Source organism: Callithrix jacchus, chromosome 14 (assembly GCF_049354715.1).
Source record: "Callithrix jacchus isolate 240 chromosome 14, calJac240_pri, whole genome shotgun sequence".
NCBI lineage: Eukaryota > Metazoa > Chordata > Mammalia > Primates > Cebidae > Callithrix > Callithrix jacchus.
The window spans coordinates 103,465,612-103,490,113 of record NC_133515.1 but is presented as its reverse complement, the minus strand read 5'-3'; the positions used below and the strand labels follow the sequence as shown (position 1 = coordinate 103,490,113).

Here is a 24,502-nt window from a genome sequence, read left to right as displayed (position 1 = left end):
TGGTTTTTATGACTGGGGTGCTGGTATACGGAACACCCCGGATCTGTTGACATTTTATGCATTTGCGAGGGGAATTTTGCAGGGGTCTTATTACTTTGTCCTTTGGATTAGGGCTCTTAACCTACCACCTTCTAGGGGAAAAACCCTTCATATATTCTTGATTCTTTTTAAAGAAGAAGGATCAACAAAACAAACACTGCCCCAGCATTTTGGGATAAGTATTTGTTCATTAAACAGGACACAGGTAAAATCCTATAGTCCCACCCACTTAGAATGCCATAGAGTTTCTGCTCATGGAAAGAAAACATACTTGCATGTCAGTATCAAAAGCAGTAGCCTTGTAGGAATGGAGGAAAGGGCTCCTGAGTTTCTGTGTCTTGTTATTAGGATTCTAAGCTCCCAATCCAGCTGGTTTAGACGTGTTTCCCAAACACGTCTGGTTTAGTCTGCTCCTGGGCAGGAATGTCCCCTCGAGCCTGCTGCTGGAGGATATTCCGTCACAGCCCCTGGCATATCTGATGGAGACCTTTGACCTTTAATCCTGCTTTCTTACTTATAGATGTTAGCTCTTCTTTGGCCTTTTGAGGCTGACGATCCTCTTTCATGCTTTCTGAGAGTCTGAATTCCCGTTCTTAGAAGAATCACATGCAGCCATTCCCAGGTGTGTCCTCAGCTCCAGCCGTGCGGGCCTTGGGGGCTGCTGGTTTTAGTTTTCCTGGGATTTTGTCTCCCTTTTTCACTGATAGTTGGTGTCCGGCTTAGAGACCAGAGTCGATTTTTCCGACAGTCTTCTGTGCTTCCTGACGTCGGGACCTGTACTGCATTGCGGGCGCCTGGGGTCTGGGCATGACTCTCTACACTTTCTGCTAAAACTACGCCTGCTGTATTTAAGGGCAAGAAGAAAGCATTCAAAGCAGGCTCAGGAATGTTTCTCCCTCCGCGCCACCTGCGGGTAACCTCTTCAGAGCCTTCCTACCACCAGTGTCCTCTAAGCCCAGGAAGACTGAGAGATCGGGAATACTCGAGTCACTTCTGGCCCTGACCTTTCCGAAGTCATGGTTCCCACCTGTTGGAAGTGTTTAACTTCTTCTGCCTCTTGTCCCACAAGCCCCTTTGAAATTGTAGCCACCGTGAGGCTATGTTTCCAGTACGTTCTACCATTTAAATCACATCTGGAACATTTCGTGCAGCTCTGAGGGCCATGTTTTTCCACATAGACCATCACAACTCCGAGTGACCTTAGGGTTCCTCTGGATTAATCACCTCATTTTAAAGGTGCAGGATCAGACGCACAGAGAGGTTAAGTGATGTCCCTGCGCCCATATAGGCAGTGGGCCACGCTGGTGCTGAAACCTGAGCTCCCTGATTTCCAGTCTAGTTTCTTTCTACTACACATAATTCATTGTTAACCGAGGCCACTTAGGCCACTGGATAGATGGACAGTGTCAGAGCCAAATTAAGTGAGAGTTCGAGACACCACAGCAAATAAACTACCACTGGAGGAGAAGACAAACACGAAGCAGGCCGGGTGTGGTGGCTCACACCTGTAATCCCGGCACTTTGGGAGGCCGAGGCGGATCACCTGAAGTCAAGAGTTTGAGACCAGCCTGGCCAACATGGTGAAAACCCGTCTCTACTAAAAATACAAAAAATTAGCTGGACGTGGTGGTGGGTGCCTGTAACCCCAGTTACTCGGGAGGCTGAGGCAGGATAATTGCCTGAACCCGGAAGATGGAGGTTGCAGTGAGCTAAGATTGCACCATTGCACTCCAGCCCGGGTGACAAGAGGGAAACTCCATCTCAAAAAAAAAAAAAGCAAAGAATGCCTGTATCCTAGCCCAGTGTGTTTAAGGATGTTCATAATGACCCTGTTCCCTGAAGAAATCTATATGCTGTTTATTAAATGACATTTAAAGAGAACTTGAGAGAGACTTTTACCCCAAATGTGTAATTTACAAGAAGTTGGCAGGACTAACTTCAACAGCCTGAGGTCCCGCCTTTTCCAGCAGTGCTTGGTGACTGAGGTGTGACTCTGTGGACCCAGAGCCACTGGGCTGCCCAACACACAGTCATATTTAGCCTCCCTGTGGGGTGCCCAGAATACAGGAATGAGTGAGGGTAGAGAGCCTGCCCGCTGGAGCTGAGAGACGTTCATTTCCTTGTAGGGATAGAGTGCGTGCCGAGGGGGCGGCGGGATATCCATGGCCAGTTCTGGACCCTCCTGACCCATTCCACAGTGACCAGTCCTTCTGAAATGTTGTCTCAGTTAAAAAAAGTTTCCTACATCTGGACCATACCTGACCCTGTTCTAGAATGGCTGTGTGTGTGTGTCCAGTAACATGTACATGTGTTCTTCCCTTGGGGATAATTAACGTGCAGTTTGACTGCTGTCTTGTATTGTGCAAAGCAGTTCATACTACCCCAAACGAAGCAGGGCAGTTTAGGGGCGAGAACATCAGCTTGGGCATCAGACATGTCTGGGCACATACAGGCCATGTGACTTAGCACATAGTTGAATAGCTGTGGGCAAATCGCTGGATCTCTCTGAGCCTCTGTTTCCTCATTTGTAAAATGATCTACATGTGACACTGTGACACTGTGGTACCCCCTACACAAACGTTTTTGGAATGCTATTGTGTCCAGGCATTGCGCTCGGTCCTTGTCAACCAGTTCTGTACATATTAAACCTCTTAGTGTATGCGCAGCTGTAGCAGGTGGAAGAGAAGCGAACCTGAATTTGGAGTTATGAGGCCAAGGCCTGTGTGCAGTGTGACCTTGGCTGAGTCATCCAAGCTGAACAAGCTTTTCCCTCCAGTGAAGAAGGTTGAAAAAACTCGACTTCCAGAGTGTTTGTAAGGATAAGTTAATTCTGAACTGGCTAGGCTTGCTGAGTGCTTGTTAAGGATGAGTGGAACCCATTCTGGCTTAGTCCTGTAGGTTCTGGGCTTGTTGAACCTGAGAATCCAGGCAGAGGAAAGGCCTGGAGGAAGCTCTCAGCCCAGACGGCGGCTGCCTTGCTTATCTCTCTGCTTCCCGCATCTAGGTGGTAGCCGAGTGGACGAGGAAGAGGAAGAAGAGGGAGAAGGAGGGCTGGAACCAAACAGCCTCCCAAACCCTTTCCAGCTGCACCCTCCGCCTGAAGGATGCTGCACAACAGACGGTGAGCTCTGCCAGCCCCTGGCCAGGCAGTGCCTGCTATGCTGCCTGGAGGCAGTGGCTGGGCCAGTGGCTGGGCCAGTGGCTGGGCCTGTGACTGTGTGCTGCAGGGGTCCTCTCTGCCCTTCCTGTGCCCTGAGGTGTGAGCTGTGCCGTGAGCCCCCAGCAGGTGCTGGCCCAGCCTGCCCTGGTGAACCAGGAGCTCTGAAGACCCCATTCTGGGATGCTAAGGCGGCCTCTGTGCCACTCTGGACAGCCTCAACTTGACCAGTGGCTTGGGAGCCAGACATTCATTTTTCTGTGTTGGTTGCTTGGAAACGAGAATACGTTTTCCCTACTCAGGCCTCTTTGCACAGCATATTGAACTCAGAAATGATTAGGAGAGAGAATCTTTCTTCCTATTTTATTTTATTTATTATTTTTTTAACAGAATCGGAAACACTCTGTCGCCCAGGCTGGAGTGCAGTGGTGTGACCTTGGCTCCACTGCAACCTCTGCCTCCCGAGTTCAAGTGATTCTCCTGCCTCAGCCTCCCAAGTAGCTGGGATTATAGGCACCTGCCACCATGCCTGGCGGATTCTTGTATTTTTAGTAGAGATGGGGTTTTGCCACGTTGGCCAGGCCGGTCTCAAACTCCTGAACTCAGGTGATCCACCAGCCTAGGCCTCCCAAAGTGCTGGGATTATAGGTGTGAGCCACCTCGCCTGGGTGGAGTGATCTTTCTTACTTATCAGTATGTCACTGTTGAACAGGCAGGTACACATACTCTCAGGGTCCCTGTGCAGCCAGTAATGGTAAAGTTTCACTGTTGAGAAACTGAGGGCTGGAGACGCTGGGTGGGTGGCAGCTCAGTCCTGTGCCGAGAGCTTGTGCTGTGCGCTCGGAGTTTGGTGCATGCCCCTGACTCTGCCACCCACGAGCCACACAACCTCTTTGCTAGTGAGTTCATCTGTCCTGATGCCATGCCAGTCAAGGGGAGAGGCCAGTGGGTGGTGAGGGCATCAGCTTGGGCATCAGACAGGTCTGGGCACATGGAAGCCATGCTACTTAGTGGATAGTTGAATAGCTGTGGGCCAATCATTGCATCTCTCTAAGCCTCAGTTTCCTTATTTGTAAATGGTCTACATGTGATGCTGTGGTACCCCCTACATAAATATTTTTGGAATGCCTACTATGTCCAAGCATTGTGCTCAGTCCATAGTTAGTTATTTGAGAGAACGAACTGGTTATTATTACATTAAGCAGTAATTGAAGTAATTATTGAAGTCTTTGCTCTGAACATCTGGAGATAAATAGGATGAGAGCTCCCTGCTTGATGGATGCTTTACAGGGAAGCGGATAGTTTGCACATAGCTGGGGACAAGCAGGGCTGCATGGAGCAGAGGAGAGGCTCTAATGCAGGTAGAGAGTTTTGGGAAGGCTTCCTGGAGGAGGTAGCCCTTTGGGTTTTGTGGGATTAATACGAGTTAGCCAGGAGACTGTGGAGGGGTTGGAGGAAGCTGGGAAGTTTCAGACAGAGGGAACAGCATGTGCAAAGGCTTAGTCGGGTGAGATTACAGCTCGTTGGAGGGAATTGCTAGCAGATTATTTAGGTAGGTGCCTGAGGTGTGGCAGAGCCAGGCTTGGAGGAGTGAGGAGACTTGGTGTGAAGGCCCATTTGCCCTGTCTTGGGGCCTGGACTTGACCCTGAGCATCATGACTGGCATGGGAGGGACCCCATGCCTGGGCTGCTGTTCCAGGCAAGGGCAAGTCAACATGGCAGCTCCTAGTGAGGCAGGACTCTCAGTGTCCACGTGTTTAAAAGGCCGCTGAATTAAATGGTAAGAGGAGAACTCTTCAGCCAGGCATGGTGGCACAAGAAGTCAAGTCCCAGCTACCAGGAGGCTGAGGCAGCAGGATTGCTTGAGCCCAGACTTTGAGGCCAGCCTGGGCAACATAGCAAGATCCTGTCTCTTTAAAAAAAAAAAAAGTTAAGAGGTAAACTCTCCAATAGTCATTATAGCAGTTTTCACAGAATTTCCAAATAAATATGGTAACCACAGTGACTACTTGTGGCCTATATCCCTTCAGCTTTTCAGAAGGCATGGACCACACTGCACTAGGAGGGACCAAGGTTAGAGAGTTAGGGGACCTCTGGGGCTTGACCTTGACCTCAGGGAATTGGCTTCCCTTTCCCAAGCCAGTGCAGGGAACTACCCTGTATTAGTCCATTTTCACACTGCTGATAAAGACTTTCTTTGAATTTACCACTTTCTTAGACTTAAGTTCCACATGGGTGAGGAGACCTCACAATCATGGTAGAAGGTGAAAGGCACATCTCACATGGCAGCAGACAAGACAAGAGAGCTTGGGCGGGGAAACTCCCCTTTTGAAAACCATCAGATCTCATGAGACATAGTCACTGTCACTAGAATAGCATGGGAAAGACCGGCCCCCATGATTCAGTTACCTCCCACTGGGTCCCTCCCACAATATGTGGGGATTGTGGGAGTTACAATTTAAGATGAGATTTGGGTGGGGGCACAGCCAAAGCCTATCAAGCCCCAAACGTGGGAGTTAACTTGGCCTCCCCTCCTGGTCCACCTCTCTGTAGCTTGTAGCAAGTCACTTAACCTCTCTTAGCCTCGGTTTCCATATCTTCAAAATGGGAATGGCCACACTTTGCTGCACGTGATGAGAGCTTTGCAGAGCCTGCCTCACTGGTGCCTGGCCTGTGGTGGTGCTGGCCCCATGCCTGTCAGCATCTTGGCCCCATATGTGTTGTCTTCTGCCCCCCGCCCCAGGGGCACATGGGAAACCATGGAGCAAATGCATGGTGATTGGGTAAGCCCCACACGCAGGAGGAAAGTCTTCATGACGTACTCTAGAGCTCTGCTGGAAGGCCTGGGCTTATCAGGGCTCCCTCTCTGGTCTCAGTTGGGAGCTAAAGCTACAGGAAGCCCAGGAGATGGGGCTGGGTGTGCCCTTACCTGGGACAAGACCCTGGAAAGGCCTTATCCATTTTAATCTCAGCTGATTCTCTCTTTTTCCTTTTCTCCCAGATATGTGTAGAAACCTATTATTTGAATGGGAAATATATTTACAAGCTCTAAAATGCAAAAGGTTCCAAAGGGCATGGAATGTGAGAGTCTCAATGCTCCCAGTCTGTGTCCTGGATGCCAGTCCTCCCCACAACCCCCTACAGGAAACGGATGCCATCACATTCTCACTTTGATTTTTCATGTTGGCCTCTTTCTCTTCCCCATAAAATGCAGCATGGAAGAAACATCAGGAGACCCTCAGTTTCTTATGGATTTATCTTGTTTACATTTCAATTTGCCATCATGTGTTTAAAATTTATTCCTGTTAAGCTTCATTTGCACATTAATGTGGATCACAGGATGACACTGATAGACAAATAATGTGTGCTCTGTGTGTTGTGGGTAACTATGATTATAGGTTTTTTTTTTTTTTTTTTGAGATGGAGTCTCACTCTTGTTGCCCAGGCTGGAGTGAGGCAGCACAATCTCAGCTCACTGCCATCTCCGCCTCCTGGGTTCAAGCGATTCTTGTGCTTCAGCCTCACAGGTAGCTGGGATTGCACCACCATGCCTGGCTAATTTTTATATTTTTAGTAGAGACAGGGGTTTCACCACGTTGACCAGGTTGGTCTTGAACTCCTGACCTCAAGTGATCCACCCTCCTCGGCTTCCCAAAGTGATGGGATTACAGGCGTGCGCCACCACGCCCAGCCAAGTATGATTACGGTTTTCTCTCTCAAGATTTAATTTGGAGGTTAAGCACACCCAGAATGTTTGCTCCCTTGGCCCCTGTGCCCCACTTCTGGAAGCCCTGGGCAGCATGTAAGCCCTGTCCACTCCTCCTAGGGTTCTGCCAGGCCGGGAAGGACCTGCGCCTCGTCTCCATTTCCAACGAGCCCATTGACGTACCTGCGGGCTTTCTCCTCGTGGGGGCCAAGTCCCCCAGCCTGCCGGACCATCTCCTGGTGTGCGCCGTTGATAAGAGGTTCTTGCCAGATGACAACGGCCACAATGCTCTTCTTGGTAAGTTCTGCTTTGTCCTCCTTTGTGGCTCCTTCCGCACAGAGGTAGAGCAGGGTCAAGGGAGGTCATGGCATGGGGCGGTGGCAACAGAGGGACCACCTTTGGGACCCCAGGTGCAGCCTGCAGCTCTGTTTATGTTTTTTGGTAGACAATCTCTTTGTAGAATGGAATGCAACAGAGATGCATTTACAGAGTGACCGCCTCTCTGTAGAAAGCTCAGCATTTAGTATTCCTTTTTCATACATTTATTCTTCAAACCTCCCTAAGTGCCTACTTGTGTCAGGAATGGGTCACAGACCTTGTCCTAGACAGTCTCAGAAACAGCTGATGGAGGCAGGGGAGAACGAGGCCACATGTGTTCCTGCCTCCAGAAGTTTGCTGTCCTGAAGGACTGCCAGGCACCCTGGATCATTTCTTCCCTTTGGTTTACCACTCATATCTCAAGATGTGATCTGTTTGTTTATTTATTTTGAGATGGAGTCTTGCTCTGTCACCCAGGCTGGAGTACAGTGGCACTATCTGAGCTCACTGTGATCTCCACCTCCAGGGCTCAAGTGATTCTCATCCCTCAGCCTCCCAAATAGCTGAGATTACAGGTGTGCACCACCACACCTGGCTAATTTTTGTATTTTTAGTAGAGTGGGGTTTCACCATATTGGCCAGGCTGGTCTCAAACTCCTGGCCTCAAGTAATCTGCCCACATTGACCTCCCAAAGTGCTGGGATTACAAGCATGAGCCACCGTGCCCAGCCAAGAGGTGGTCTTTATTACCCCAGTTTCACAAGTGGGCTTGGATCTGTTAACTTGTCCAAGGGTGCAGGAGTAAAGAGGACAGAGCCAGGATTCAAACTCAAGTCTTCTTGGCTCCATATTTAACCTGGTACCGTCCCACGTGGTCTTGACCATAACATGTCAGTATGGGGGAGCTGCTACTTTTCCTTCCAGCCATTAGCACCACTAGCCTTTGATCTTTCTAACAACCACTGGACCACGAAGGCCCTAAGTGTAGAGCTGAGGCCAGGCCTTGCCAAGCCTGGCTACCTTTGCTTATATGATGTAATTGAGCTCTTACTGTGTGCCAGGCCCTCCCACAGCATGCTCCCCCATTGTGGAGCAAAATCTAGGGACACCTGAGGTGTGGGTTCCTGTCCTGCATCTGGCCACAGGTCCCTGTGCAGCCCCCTGGGCTTCTGTGTCCTCATCCATGAAGTGGGGAGGCCATTACCACATGTGCTTGGCCCTTTGGCAGTCTGTTCCCATCCCATGACTGTGGGTCCGCTCCCCTGACCTGGCCTGGCATCTTCTTTGGAAGCAATGTGGGCAGGACGCGGGATTGGTAATGATCCACTTCAGCTGTAGCCTCAGGAACAGTCTTCATGTAGAAGCAAGCTTGATTGTGAGAATTTATGGGTAAAACTTCTAGACTAAAATCCCCACAATCTCTTACATATTTTCCATGGGTTTAGACATGGAAGCCTCCAGTTTTGCGCTTGATATGGCCCCAAAAGCTGGGTGGATAAACTCACTCCCGTGGGAAGTTACTGAGCACACTGTGTCTGAGGCGCTGTGCAAAGGATGAAGGATGGAGAGAGGAGAGCGTGGGGAGAAGAAAACGAAATGGCTCCTGCCACAAGGGAGCTGGGGACACACAGGTGTGTGAACTCTGACACAGGGCAGGTGAATGCCCACTGGAGGGACAGCACCACCAATGACGAGGGAGAGAGAACCTTTTAGCCAACTCTCTTAAGGCAGGCCCATGGACTTGTTATAACTAGTTCTCTAAAACAGAATCATCCAGAAAATCCACTCCGGCAAAGAAGCCGATGGAATGATTCAATGACAGACTGAATGCTTATGACAGTCGCCCAGGATGAAAGGGAGTCCGGGGAGGCGGTGCTGGGTGGCCGCCTTAGTGTTTGATCTGGTGGTGGCTGAGGATTTGTCTGGATTCCACTGTGTGACTGTAAATGAACTGCCTCGGTAGTAAATCAAGGAGGCTCTGCCTCTTGGCCCTCGGAGAGGAGGATCTTTCAGTTCCTTCACCACCAGCCCAGTAACAGCACCAGCTCATCGAGGAGAGGAAGTAGGAGCTTTGTTAATTGCTTGCCAAAAGCCATCTGAAATGGGTAACGAGGCCTGGTTGGTAATACCATAGGCTTTCTTCTTTTAAAATAATTTTATGCTCTCAGCTTGCATGCTTAACACCATTTAGGTGTCCTGCAATTAAGTCTGATGGCTGCACAGGACAAGGGGGTCCCCTCCAGCCCTGCAATGGCAGGTTCAGTGCTTTTTAGGGATCTATAAAACGTAGGCTGGGGAATACCTTTCAGGAAGCAGCTGTGTGAGGAGACTTTTAATCAACTCAGGGATTTTATCTGAAAAAGCTGAAAGATTAAAATCTAGGTGTGTGTTTCTGTTTATTGCCCAGTGATTTATCTAAATTGGTTGACAGCTGAGACATAAAAAAGGAAAACATATCCTGCTAGATTGTTCTTTCTTAGATGGGAGTAAACGAGTCCTTTGTTCATTCAGCAGGCAAATAATTCAGCATGCATTTATTGAACATATAATGTGAAATGGAAACCTGGCCCTTCAGTTACGTCTGGGGGAAGGGTGGGGGGACACAGGCATACCAAGACTCAGCCTAGAAGTCCATAACAAATGACTCTGTAAATAAATCTTACAGTGCATCCTTGTGCAACCTGGTCTAGCAGAGAGGGTAGGGTGCTCCGGAGATGCAGAGGGGTACACTGGCTCCCAGTGAGGAGTGGAATGGGAGGATGTGGTATCTGAGTTGGGCCCTGAAAAATGAGTGGAATTTCGCAGATTGGAGCATAACAACAACAGAAACCAAGCACTAATAGCAGTTGGCACTTTTTGAGCGTTTGTCATGTGCCAGAAACGGCATGAAATGAGTTAAAATAGCCTATGTGGTGGGTCCATTATTATGCAGAGTTACATATAGAAATGAAGGCACAGAGAGCCTAACTGACTTGCTCAGGACAACCCAGCCGTTTGAACCCTGATGGTGTGGCCCTGGTGCCCAGGTCCTAGAGGATGAAGGGCATCTCAACAGAGGGAACTCCCTGTGCATGACAGCATGGTGCACTGCAGAAGTGGCTAGAGTGCTCTGCAGCTGGAGCGGAGGCTGGCAGAGAGTGTGGTGGGGGGGTGGGTGCCTTGTTGTGTTCTGCTTGGAAATGGATGCTTTACCAAAGGAGCTATTTTCAAACTACAGAAGTACAGAGTCTCATGAAATGAGGTGATCTGGCCTTCTTTAACGTTACCAATACATGGCCAATCTTGTTTCACTGATAATGTCCCCTTCTTTTCCCTCTCTGGGATTATTTTGAAACAAATCCCATACATTGTATCATTTCATCTGTAAATATTTCAGCATGTATCTCTAAAAGATAATGGGGCCAGGCATGGTGGCTCATGCCTGAAATCTTAGCACTTTGGGAGGCTGAGGTGGGCAGATTGCCTGAGGTCAAGAGTTCGAGACCAGCCTGGCCAACATGGTGAAATCCCGTCTCTACTAAAAATACAAAAATTAGCTGGGTGTGGTGGTGGCAGGCACCTATAATCCCAGCTACTCAGGAGGCTGAGACAGCAGAATCACTTGAACCCGGGAGGTAGAGGTTGCAATGAGCTGAGATCAAGCCATTGTACTCCAGCCTGGGCAACAAGACTGGAACTCCGTTTCAAAAAAGAAAAAGATAATGGCTGTTCATTAGAAATCGAATACCATTATCCTATCTATAAGACTTAATGGCTATTTAATATGGTCAAATATTCAGTGTGTTCAAATTGTATCGTATGCTTTTTTTTTTTTTAAAGCAATTATTGCGTTTGTATCAAGATCCAGAGAGGGTTCTTCTTGAAGCATTTGGTTGCTGTGTCTCTTAAATGTTTCTCAATGTGTAGGTCCTTCCTCCCTAGTTTTGCCCTTATAATTGATACATTTTTTTGGAAAGTTAGAGTGTTAAATGTTAAAATTAGATGACCGTGTTTTAAATTGTGTTTTAGGGAGATTTCTTAGAAGTCAGACACACAATTTTTATGCAAAGGGAGAAACTGAGGCAGAACTAGTTATGAACTTACTGCAGGATTCTAGCGGAGTACGATGGCCTGAGAGTTACATGTTTCAAACCTCCCAGTGTCATATTATTTACCACCCCTGAACAATCCATTCTCCTTGGGGACACCTGGGACCCCCGCCCCACTTCCTGTTTGATCCAGAATCCTGATACAGCTCCTGAGGCTTCACTGACACAAGGAGGTCATTTCTACACATGAGCTGGGAAGTGGCCAAAATACCAAGGCAGGGGCTCTGGGCACATATAAACAAAATACCAAGGCCGGGGTGCTGGGTGCATATCTATATATCTATCTCTATATCAGTATATAAAAATATAAACAAAATACCAAGGCCGGTGTGCTGGGTGCATATCTATATATCTATCTCTATATCAGTATATAAAAATATAAACAAAATACCAAGGCCGGGGTGCTGGGTGCATATCTATATATCTGTATCTATATCTATATCAATATATAAAAATATAAATAAAATACCAAGGCAGGGGCTCTGGGCACACACACACACACACACACACACACACACATACACACACACACACACACACACACACACACACATACACATAATACCTTGTTTTACTTTGCCCATGGTCTTTTCCATCCAGGTGGGGATATAAAATAATGTTTATCAGCTGGTAATCACAGTAGATCCATGCTAGATTCTGGGTTTTTTTTTTTTCCAATTAATATGATGCAACAAGCTAAAGGTGATTTTATTTTCATCCCAAGTCACTTTTATTTTCAGACACGAGGAGGGTGGTCATTAGTCGCTGGGTATGGTGTGTGCTTGTCTGAGCTCATGGGTTTCCAAGGCTCATTATTTGGAAGGAACACAGAGTTGCTGTTCAGGCCCAATTTAAACCTCGCTTGCCAGGATGTCTTCCTGGAATTGCCTTCCTAAATTACTCCTGCTGTTTCTCCATTCTTCCCCATAGCACATTGTGCTGGAACAGCCAGTCCCATCTTGGTAGAGAAGTCTTTCCTGCCTTGGGGGCTATAGGTTTGCCATCTGTAAAGGGGATAATGATATATGCTGTACCTGACTGCGGTTTTGAGGATGACTCAGCTCTTTACGTGATGATCTTTATAAACTCAAAAATTCTGCCCAAATTTGAGGAACTGCTGTGGTTGCCACTGGTACTTCTGCCTCAATCCTGGGATTATTTAATTGTGTCTGTTCCTTCTTCCTAACAATCAGGGACCACTTTTCTATTTTTAAACCAAAAACAATACCCAATGAATGAACCATGTATTTTTAATCTATGTCTTGCCCAGAGCACCTGGTTTATTTCCTATCAGATTTTTTTTCTAAATATATTTGTGCATAAAAATATTTGTCAGATTTGGATTTGGATTTTTTCATAGAGAGTTGATGACTTGGGCTAAATGGTCCTCTGTGTGGGGATAGTGGACTAGATCGAGGCTCTTCTGAGCATCTGCTCTCCTGGGAAGGCACGGGATGGAGGCATCAGGCCCAGGGGGCTGGTTTGCGGCTCCCACATCTGGTACAGTGGCTGTAATCCAGATCTCCTTGGACTGTGGTTCAGGAAGGAAGGTCAGGTGCAGGTGGGCTTCTAGAGGCATTCCTGAGGTTTGGTGAGGGGACCCTCTCTTCAGAGGGAGTGGCCCCATTAGTAAACCTGGGTCACCTCCAGCCTGCTATAAGCCAAGTGCTCAGACACTACTGAGTCTGAAGGAAGCCACCTATGGCTGCTTCCAAGAAGAATCACGTCACTTTGGTCCTAGAAGGAGTCATAGGGCCCATTTAGTCCTAGCCTTCCCTTTGATGGTTGGACAATGGAAACCCAGAGAGATGGGGCTGCTTCCCCCATGTCTCACACTGTTGTGGGGGGCAATACAGTTGCCCTCCTAGGATGGAAATGCAGAGAAATGGAGCTGCTTCCCTCATGTCTCATATTGTTGTGGGGGGTTATATAGTTGCCCTCATAGGGCCACACGTCAGTGTCCTGACCCCCATTCCCACTCTGCTCTCCTTCCTAATACAGCTTAGTCCAGGGGAGGGGAAGGAGGGATGCTTGCAGAGTGCCCTTGACATGTTAAACATCTCATGGGTACTTAACCCCCATAGTGCTCCTACAAGGTGGGTTTTGGGGAGGAGATGGGTTCAATCCTAACTCCAGCACTTTCCACCCTGTAGCCATGGCTGGGTCACCCTGTACCATGGGTGAGTTTCTGTCTCTCTCTCTCTGCCTCAATACTTTCACCTGTAAACTGGGACACTGCTACTGATTGTTGTGTCAGGCATCATGAGGTTTAAATGAGAATGTTTATAACGTGCCTGGCACAGTGGCTGGCCCGTGGTAGGTGTGCCGTGAATGTTAGCTGTTGTTGGCTTGTTGACAGTTGAGGAAAGCAAAGCTCGGAGGTGTTAGTTACCTGTCCCACGTCACCTAACTAGTTAGGATTGAACTCAGACCCCTCGGGCATCCAGGCTCTGCACACTCCCTTGCCGGGGTGAGGGTGGTGGACGTAGCTGTCCTTTCAGCAGAAGGGGCGAGCCTTGCTCAGTGGCCAGCACACATATCTGCCCAGGACGTGCTTATAAACAAAGGCTACCTCCAGCTGCTAAACTAGACCCCCGGGAAAATCACAGGGTGTGGCCATGCGTGGTGACAGGAGTTGTGTTTACGATGGACTGTTTCCCGAGGTCAGGACACTGAAGCAAGAATTTCAACTCTGGGTATCCACAGCCGGCAGGGATTTGTGATTTCAGGAAGGATCCCAGTGCTTTCTAAGCCTACCATATAAAGAAAACTTTCTAGACTTCCAGGTCCTAAGGTAGATTTCTGGAGAGAATGGCTCATTATTTTCCTCTTTCTCATGAAAACTTTGTTGCCTTTCCAATACTTCTGAAAGAGCTGGCATTTCCCCAGGGCGGGTTGGGAAGCTTGTCTGTGGTTTTCTCGGTTGACCTCTGTGGCTGTCTCTCCAAGACACCTCTCAGAAGAGCAGCTGGGTCTCCTGACCAGAATGTTTTTGCCAAAGCAGAAAAGCAGTTTGCTTGCTGGGTCCCTAAATGTTTTCTGTACCAGCGAGACCCAGGGTGTCCACCCTCATTTCTGAACCACAAAGGGCTCCCTGTCTTCTGTGCTTCCCATCCCAGCAGAGGAGACAGCCTCTGCAGCACAGTGACGGTCCCCACCTGTGTTTCTCATGGGACAGAGGCCTGTAACCTGCCTTGCTGTCTCTGGAAAGGGGTGACAGCCCAGCCTTGGCAAGTGGCTCTTAGTGTCTTGAGGTTCTGTTTCCTGTTCATCCATCTTGTTAACATCCAGGCTTAGATGCCCTTCCAGGGGTCTCTGAAGGTTTCTTAGGGCCTTGTTCTTAGGCAGTGGTTGAGCTGGGATTATCTCAGGTGTCCCTAAGTTGGAAGCGAATGAATGAACAAAAGCATGAGGTTATTCCTCAGGGTGCTTGCAGAAACCCTAACAGGATGCTGCTTACAGTTACCCTGCTTCCTCTCTCCTTTCTTCCCTCTCAGTATTAAGTGGCTGCCCGCCACGTGCTGGGCATGAGTCAGTACATGTACACTTGCACACACACAGCCCACAGGTGCGATCATGCTGTGAAACTAGAGGAATGACGATGGGAAAAAGACACGAATTTCAGTCACTAAGGAGGATGTTCAGAGGCCCCCGAGCTACAAGAAGAGCCTAGAGTCTGCAGGAAAGTGTGAGCCAGCCTTTAGGTCGCAGAAGGCTCTTGGGGTGGGCATCAGAGCAGGATGTTGAGTGAGGGCACAGGTGGGACCCCCAGAGGAGAGGATGAGCCTGTGGGTGCAGGGCAGTGGGAGCAGGCTGGGTTGAGAGGCAGGGGAGTCCAGCTGGGAATTAGCATATCAGAGGAGGGACAGGAATAACGCTGGAGATGAAGGCTGGGGGGCATCGGGGCAGCCTCCGATGCCAGGCCAGTGAGTGAGAACGTCATCCTCAGGCTAGAGTCAAATGCCACACTTCCTGTACCTATGGATTAGAACAGTTGGCCTCTCTGGTCCTCTGATTTCACAAAGAAGAATTTGCCCTCCAGAGTGACTGGCTCCTGTGTCACTTGTGGATTGAGATGAATGGCAGGAATGGCTCTGGTTCCCTGTGCACATTAGTTCCCTGCCTGTCCCATGGAAGGCGAGCGCGTCTAGAGGACAGTGTTTCACGTCTCTCGGTACCTTACTGTTTGTGCTGGCACAGAGGGTCCATTATCCTGTAACTGTCCTATGGCAAGGCCAAGCAGTCTGTCCTTATTTCTAACATCTTTTGAGGAAGACTAAATGTGCTCAAAATAGATCAGAGAGTCCAGTGGGCTTCTGTAATGCAGATGTTTTATTTATCTGTGGAGATGTTTTTAATGTTCACTAACGAGTTGTTTTGAGCACTAGCCAGAGGCCTTAGAGAGACTGTTTTAGAGCAGAGTTACACACAGAGCGGTGGCCCGCATGACCTAAGGCACGATGACCTTTGTAGACTTATCAACCAGAGAATATGATCCATGAGTCTTAGCTTCCGGATCTCCCAGGCCGAAGGACCTTGGACCCACAGAAACCAGACATACCAGTGGGTGAAGCAAGGCCATCTTAAGATGGTTTAAACATGAGCAGTCAGCCAGGGCAGAAGCCAAGTCTTCGCATTTCTCATTTTAACCATCACTCCCAATGCCTGTGGTTTGAATAGGCTTTACCACGTATGAAGGTCTTTTCGAGCACATTCTCTGGATTTTAATAGCTTCCAGGAGGTGGTTTTGTCATTGCTACTGCGTAGGAGGCCTGCTTAGAGCCTCACAGCTGATGGAGCCTCCGTCACCTCCCGGAAAGGCAGTTGTAGGCCTGGTATGGAGGCCAACAGCAGCACGATAGCCACATTCTAGCAGAGCATCTCCATCCACTGGCTGATAAGCCATGGAATTCACTGGCCAGCGTGCCAGCCAGGCATTGCAGACCTCTCCTGATTTCTTTTCAGCAACTCATGGGATCCACTCCATAGTAGGATGGAATTTTGGACTCTTAAGAGGTCACCCACCGTAGCCCATCTCACTAGTCAAATTGCTTTGGGAGTCTGTGACTGGCCCTCCCAGAAGAAATAAGAGCCTGTGGCGTCATTTCAGGTGCCTGATGCATGTAGACTGTGGAATGGGACATCTCCCAAACTTGTCTTGCAAAGTTTGCTCTCTATGTAGGTGTTTAAGTAGACCCTCAAGCACGTTAAATCTTCCAAGCTTGCCTGGGCCCATCTTTAGCACTAAATCTTGGTCCTCCTTTATTTGAGTCAAAGCTGTCTTAACCTCTGGGCCAGGCTGAGAGGGTGGGGTACTTGCCTTGTGGAGTTGCCTGGTGGCACAGGAAGCGAACCTTCAGAGTTTCAATGAACTCTGTCTTATTTGAAAAGGACTTTGGAAATGAGTTGGCGGTGTTTATGGTTTGCTTCCTTCTCCAGGTTTCTCTGGGAATTGTGTTGGCTGTGGAAAGAAAGGCTTCTGTTACTTCACAGAATTCTCCAATCATATAAATCTGAAACTGACCACTCAACCCAAGAAGCAGAAACACTTGAAGTATTACCTGGTCCGTAATGCGCAAGGGACTCTAACCAAAGGATCTTTAATCTGTTGGAAAGGCTCAGGTGAGCACGTTGGCTGGAGAGGAGGTGTGGGAATGCTGGGCCCCCCAGAGGGCCGTGGGCCCATCGGGGGGATGCTGGGGAGAGACCCCTGCCCAGCAGCACAGATTGCAGGCAAAAGGCCAGGCTCATGAAATGGAAAATGCTCCATTGTATTACGAGTGTTTAGCTGGTTGACAGTGACAGTCTAATTGAATGGGATGTTTAAAAGTCAACAGAGGGCCAGTTGTGGTGGCTCACACCTGTAATCCCAGCACTTTGGGAGGCTGAGGCTAGCAGATCTCTTGAGGTCAGGAGTTTAAGACCAGCCTGGACAACATAGTGAAAACCCATCTCTGCTAAAAATATAAAAATTAGCTGGGCATGATGGTACATGTCTGTAATCCCAGCTATTCAGGAGGCCAAGGCAGGAGAATTGCTTGATCCTGGGAGGCAGAGGTTGCAGTGAGCTGAGATGGTACCACTGCACTCCAGCCTGGGCAGCAGAGCACGACTCCATCTCAAAAAAAAAAAAAAGTTGACAGAGGGCCAGACTCTGCATGGCCTCCTATGGCAAGTATTTGGGGCCCTGGTTTTCATCTCCCCAGATTGAGTGGTTCATCCAAGTAGTTCCCAACCATGGGTGACTTTTATCTCCTGGGGAACAGGTGGCCATGACTGGAGACAAGTTTGATTGTCATGACTGGATGGTGCCACCAGCATCTGGGGTGGGGACCAGTGTGCGGCTGAACGTTCTGTAGTGCACAGGGCAGCCCCAGCACAAAGAAGCCCACTGTAAATGTCGTTGGCGCCGAGGCTGAGAACCTGACTTCAGACCGCTTAGCTTGAACAATGCCCCGCCAAGCCCCTGGACCCTGAGCTGTGGCCAGAAAGCCCAGCTTCACGTTGCTTCTCTCCGAAGAAGGGAGAAGACTGCAGCTTTCTGAAATGTCGGCAGCAGCCCTCCGACCCGTCTTTGTCTCAGCCACGGCTCTCACGGCCACAGTCAGCTCTGGGCGGGAAAAGGCTGGATCCTTAGTGGCCTGCTGCCAGTGGAGGGCACGTCTGGGGTGTGAGGTGTCCCTCCTTTATCTGCATTTATTCCCATGTCTTCCTCTGGACTCACCTGGCCAGGTGCTGGGAGTAGAAGGAAGAGGCCTTGGGCTGCGCAGCTCTGGCCACGCCCCTCACACCCCGCCCCTCCCTCTCTGCTTTTCTTGCTTTGTTCAGTAAATGCTTCCTGAGCTCCTGCTACCCACCAGTCATTTCTCAGGCCCTGAGGATGCGGTGCTTCTGCCCCGTGTGGGACCAGTTCACCATCTTTGATCACTGGCTGGGTCCAAGCTCCTCGCCGGTTCTCCCCACAATCCCCCAGGTTCCGGGGGTTGGCCTTTCCATGAGGAGGACTTTGGGTGGGAGACGGTATCATTTCTTTATCTTCAAGTGATACTCTCTTCTCTCCTTGGACTCTCCTAAGCCGTTGGATGACTTATTTGCATAATCCGTACCTTTCTTTTAAATACTCAGCATTGCTCCCACTCGTGACAACCAGAGCTGCCCCTCGGCCTGGAGTCACAGGTAGAAGATTGCACCCCCATACCTCCCTGCCAGCCTTGGCCTGGAGTCACAGGTAGAGGGTTGCACCCTCACAACCCCCTGCCGGCCTTGGCCTGGAGTCACAGGTAGAAGATTGCAGCCCCCTGCTCCCCCACCCCCCTGCTGGCCTCGGCCTGGAGTCACAAGTAGAGACTTGCACCACCCGCCCAGCATCACGCTGAAAGCAAAGACCAGGATGTGGTGGCAGCTTGTGTGGCTGTCTACATAGCTCACTCTTCGTAGGACACATTCTACTCCAGAACCTGCTTTCGTAACTGTTGGAGAAAGTGACTTGGTTTTCATGTGTGCATCTTGCCCCCTTAGAGTTCAGAAGCCGGCAGATCTCCGCCAGTACTTGTTCCGGTTCCCTCTTCCCGGCTCTGGAGAGCGCGGGGCCTCTGGCTTCCTTCCCCAGTGAGCCCACTCCGGGGATGAACCCTGGCATCCTGATGGGAGCGCAGCAGGCAGGTGAGGCAGCAGAGACACGCCAGAGCTGCTGGAATCACAGACCTGGCATGTCTCTGATGTGTCCAGGTGACTATGTAGTCAAGCATTCTTCACAATCAGTCAGAAGGCTGCTGTGTTTTTCTATAACGCCTTTACATTTTCTCTTGAATTTGTAATACTTTTCAACAAAGAATGCCAGGTTTTTCATTTCATTTCAGAGCTTTTCTTTCTTCCCGTCTGATACAAAGTGGGATCACCTGGTGGGGACACATGCAGGATCCCTCTGCAGCAACCCCCAGCCCCCCACACAGCATAGAGCTCTCTATGTAAAGGTGCTGAGTCAGGGTTTGAATGACTTGCTAGAAGGGGCGGAAATCCCAGATGCCACCGCCATTCACCCTATGCTTGGCTCGCCCCTTGAAGCTCAACAACCACGCTGTGAGCAGGCATCAGTTTCTTCATTTTACTGGTTGGGAAGGTGAGGCTCATTGAGGCTGGGTGCTTGCCTATGACCTCGTGGGCAGGAGAAGGTGGAGGCAAGAGGTGACATTCGGTGTTTCTGATTCACATGTTTGGCATCTTGCCGTGGTGCACAGACTTACTAAGCATGGTGATTGTCATCACGGTAGACACCAGCCTTCCCGAGCTTCAGGAGGGTCGCTGGTTGTTTTCATGCCTCCTGCCAAGAGAGTCTGTAGAGGTGCATTGGCCCTGAGAGGGAGCCAGTGCCCTTGTACCCACCTGGCCCGTCTATCACCTGGTCACAGGTCTAAGATGTACTCTCCTCCAGAGGCCCAGAGCTCCTCACTGCTTCCCCATGCCCAGGCCCCCTGTGCCTCTGCCATCATGGACTGAAGAGCCTGCTGTTTTTGCTGTCCAGGTGACTGGGTGTAAGCTCCAGTGCTGCCACCTTTCAGCTGAGTGATTTGGGGAAACTCAAGCCCTCTGAACTTCCATTTCCTCATCTGTAAAGTTGGAAAGTCTCTTTTGTCTAATTTGCAGGGCAATTGCAAGAATTAAATAAGATGGTAGCATGAGCAAGTACTCAAAGCATGCTACACGCCAGGCACCATTCTAGGCACTCTTTTCTGCTAACTCATGTCATTCTCACAGTTGTTACAATGACCACCCCTGTTTTCTAGATGAGAACACTGAGGCATAGGCAGTTAAGTAAGTGTCCAGAGTTGCACAGCTGGGAAGTGGTAGAACTGGGCTCAGACACATGTCATCTGGCTTCAGAGCCACCCTCCTAAACCCACGGGAAATATTCAGTGCTACTTATGACCTGAGCTCTTTCCAGACCCTTCTGGTTGACATGGGCAACCTAAGCAGTTTAGTCAGCCCCAGGAGACTAGAAGCCAGGATTGCCCCCAGAATAACCCTCAGACCTGGGAGCCCTGGGCCCTATGAACAGTCTGCACCCAGGTAGCTGCAAACCTGACTGCTCTCCTAGACTCCAGATGTATTAGTCCATTTTCATACTGCTATGAAGACATACCCAAGACTGGGCAATTTATAAAGGAAAGTGGTTTACTGGACTGACAGTTCTACTTGGCTGTGGAGGCCTCACAATCATGGTAAAAGTCAAAGGAGGAGCAAAGGCATGTCTTACATGGCGGCAGGCAAGAGAGCCTGTGCAGGGGAACTGACTTTTATAAATCCATCAGAGCTCGTGAGACTTACTATCATGCGAACAGTATGGGCGAAACTAACCCCCACGATTCAGTCCACGAGGTCCCTCCCATGACACATGGGGATTATGGGAGCTACAATTTCAGGTGGGATTTGGGGACACAGCCAAACCATATCAACCGGAGGTCTTGAGAGAGAAGGCAGAAGGAAGCAGAAGTTTCAGGTGTGGTCCTGGAATTCAGAAAGTCCCCCGGTCTTTCTTTCACTCAGGCTGTGTGTCTAATGAGGTGTGAGCAGGAGGGTGCATGCTCCTATGTGTGCATGTATATAGGTGTGTGTTTGTGCATGTGTGTGTGTACATGTTTGTGCATGTGTGTGTACGTGTTTGTGCAGGAGTGCATGTGCACCTGTGTGTGTGTCTGCATGTGTCTTCTCAGTGCAGCAGAATCACTGTTGGGAATTCTGACCTCCTGATGAGACTTGCTGGGGAAAAGCTAGTTTGTGAAACTGCAAGGAAAATTATTTCCTCCTTACCTGGCACCCAGGGCATTCTTGTGAACTGACCCTCCTCTCTGCCTTCTATCTGCTTTCAGGACCAGCTTCTGATCACCCCTCACTAAGTGCAGCAATGGGTCCGGCTGTTTTCAACGGCAAAGATTCCCCGAAGCGCCAACAGCTGGCAAAGAATAACCTGTTGACCCTGCCGCGTCCGTCGGCTTTAGGTAGCGCTGCCTGTCCTGGCCATCCTGGGGATCCTGCCCTTCTCTGGGCCAATGCCAGAGGGGGCATGGGAGCTGCTGGGCTGGGGCCACTGAGCCTCCTGGAGTCTGGTGTGGCTTCCATGAGAGTCAGGCCAGGACCACAGGTGCCTCCTGAGTCTGTGGGTCTGGGCCTGGTGCCTCCTGAGTCTGTGGGTCTGGGCCTGGTGCCTCCTGAGTCCGTGGGTCTGGGCCTGGTGCCTCCTGAGTCCGTGGGTCTGGGCCCAGGCCCTGGTGCTGTATGAGTGACACTTGGGAGATGTCATGTGTGCCAAGGAGCAGTGAGACACCTGTGGTGATGGCAAGTGACCTGTCCTTTGGGCTGCGCAGCTGGAGGATGGTAGAATTTTGGAGCAATAGTGGGTGGTGTGCTGCTGGGGAAGAACATGGGCTTCCGAATCAGATAAACATGAATTCAAAACCTACTGCTGTCTCTCGTTAGTCAGGGGAGCTTGGCCAAGTCTCAATAAATGTTTTTTCATCTGGAGATGAGAATTCTGCTCCACGGGTTAAGAGGGATGAGGTGCTATATGAAAGGTCAGAGCACATCTGGCAGCTCACTAATTAATACCAGCTGTTCCTGTTCTCATCCAAATCAGCATCATCACTGAGGCTGGTCTGTTCAGGTAAGGCTTCCTGGAGGAGGCGATAACTGAGCTGCAACTTCGAAGTTGGGGGAGCGTCATGTAGAGGTGGAATGGGAGAAAGAGAGCAAAAGGGGATGAGGAGGTGAGTGAAGGGGCTGAGCAGACCTCCTGCCAGAGGAGCGTTTGAGGAAGCTGTCAATGGGCGGAGCAACCTGGGGACCTGCTCGAGGACTCTCAGTCCAGTGCTCTCCCCACCGTGCTCAACTGGAGCCACTTCATAAGCCATTCTCGTCTTTCCTTCCCCCATTATGCACTCCACCAAATTGGATTTGACGATCCACGACATCAAACTGGAGGAGCCCTTAGAGACCATCTAGGCCAGCACTGTTGTACAGGGGAGGAGACAGGTCCAGAGAGGCAGGGCCAGGCCTAGAATCCAGTCTCCATGCTCCTACTCCACGTGCTGGTGGAGGACCTCCCTGATGAAAATCTCGTGAATTGTCTTATTCTTCACTGAAGGAGCAAATGTAGTTCCAACCAGCGCCTCCATCCTGGAGCCCGAACCGGCAGCAGCCGAGTCCTAGGCAGTAGCCGAGTCTCATCCTCCATAGCAGCCAAGCGCCAGGCAGCCTTCTGCTTTCTTCCAGGGACTGCTGCTTCTCTGCCGGGTGCTGCCTTGAGGACAGCCCTCTGGCTGCAGAGCCGCCCCCTCGGGGCTGGGGATGCTAGGCTGCTGTTGCCTCCCTTCTGGGCTGAGGTCTGTGGATCCCCAGCCTCCACACTGAACAGTAGGGAAACTAGGGCCTCCCTCAGCCCAGGACCCTGTGAAGGTGGCCCTAGGAAGCCTCCTGTGTGGACTGACTGCATTTTCCGTGCCATGCTCCGTGGAGGGGTGTGGGAGATGGAGCTCCTCCAGATTCCCAGGGAAGCACGCAAACCTTTCCAGAATCTGACCCCAGCCCACCTGCTGAACCTCATTCCCTGCTGTTTTGGCTGCTCTGGGCAGCTCAGCTCCCACCCCCATGGCCCCGTCTCCTGTCTCCATGCCCTGTGCCTGCTTCCTGGCTCTGGGCTGCTCTCTACACCCACCTATTAAACTGCCTTTCTGAGGTTAGCTCAGGGGACACCTGTTCTGTGCAGGAGGGCTCCCTGTGAGTGCATGGGGCTCCCAGCCATCCCAGGCTCAGTCCCGCAGCCACGTGTGGCCGTCAGGACCTCAGCGCTGTGCGGTTCCCGAGGGCAGTGCTGTGGTCATGTGCATCTTAGAGCCCCAGTACCAGCTGCTGGGAAGCCCAGCTAGCGGGCATGACGCTGGCTGGGTTGAGTTGCGTGGAGCACAGCTGAAGTGTCGGAGTTCCTGGGCCTTCTCGTCTGTTCTGAGGAGAGAGCTCAAAATCAATTTTTAAGAAACTGTGTCTCATACCACTTGGAGTTTACTGAAGCCTTGAGGCCTGTCATTCAGGCCAGTCACTGGTTCGCAATGGAGAAGTGCTGCCCCCTGGGGGCGGGGTGGGAAATGCTCTGGTAAAGGATGGAGTTATTGTCCCAGACACAGGGTCTTACTGGCATTTGGTGCTGGGACAGAGTGGGCAGGCTACATAATGAATTGTCTTCCAGAAATGCCACATAGTACCTCCCCAAGAGACATTTTCAGAAATAGTTGATCCACACTGGTACCATGGGAGCAGCTCCTGGTGACATCTGGGAAGAGCTCATGGGCTTAGGGTCTACTTAGAGCTGTTTATAGAATTAGCTTCCCAAAGTGAGAAAAGACCTGCATCTCTTCCATCCTTACCGAGACCTGGCTCCAAGCCGTGTCCCCTCTAGACGATCAGCAGAGCTTTTAGAGGAGCTGGCTGCTTAGCCTCTGTGGGGGGCCTCCCATTGCAACTGAGACAGATGTTTGCAGAGTGGAAGGCCTCATCTCTGCAGACAGGGTGAGGAAAACAGCAGCTGCCCCAGTGGTTGTAGGGAGGGTGAAAGGAGCCCACAGGTTTGAAAGCTCTTTGTAAACAAAGTACTTTCTGCTTTTAACTTTTTATTTACTTTGAGTCAGTCTGATGAGGTGAAAATATTTTTTGGGTTACTCTTAAGAGACTGTAAAGCAATGATTCTCACCCTGCAGCGTGCTTAAGAATTATCAGGCTGGCGGGGTGTGGCGACTCACACCTATAATCCTAGCACTTTGGGAGGCTGAGGCAGGCGCATCACCTGAGGTCAGGAGTTCGAGACCAGCCTGACTAACGTGGTGAAATCCCATCTCTACTAAAAATACAAAATTAGCTGGGCAGGGTGATGTATGCCATTAGTCCCAGCTAGTCGGGATGCTGAGGCAGAATCGCTTGAATTTGGGAGGCAGAGGTTGCAGTGAGCTGAGATTGCGCCATTGCACTCCAGCCTGGGCAACGAGAATGAGACTCCATCTCATAAAGAAAGGAATCACCAAGCTGGCTTATAAAGGATGGTATTTTCTTAGTGTCGTTTCCAGAGATGTGATTCTGGAGGTCAAGGCGGGGCCCAGGACCGAAAAGGTTTAATAGGCTGGTGTGGGTTCTGTGCAGCTTCTCGGGTCACAC

The 24,502-nt window shown here is 50.2% G+C and overlaps 1 protein-coding gene across 20 annotated transcripts in view; it reads left to right on the top strand.

The window, feature by feature from the left end:
- Positions 1 to 24,502, top strand: part of GREB1 (growth regulating estrogen receptor binding 1) — a 161,887-nt gene that overhangs the window by 78,548 nt on the left and 58,837 nt on the right. For all 20 annotated transcript variants that reach the window (XR_013526164.1, XR_013526165.1, XM_078348497.1 and 17 more), the window contains 5 exons: positions 3,044 to 3,160; positions 7,023 to 7,199; positions 16,748 to 16,930; positions 18,827 to 18,970; positions 21,175 to 21,303. Coding sequence is in view for 18 of the 20 variants with exons in the window: in XM_078348497.1 (XP_078204623.1) it covers positions 3,044 to 3,160; positions 7,023 to 7,199; positions 16,748 to 16,930; positions 18,827 to 18,970; positions 21,175 to 21,303 (750 nt within the window). In the remaining 2 variants the exon portion in view is untranslated. The remainder of the gene's footprint in view (positions 1 to 3,043; positions 3,161 to 7,022; positions 7,200 to 16,747; positions 16,931 to 18,826; positions 18,971 to 21,174; positions 21,304 to 24,502) is intronic.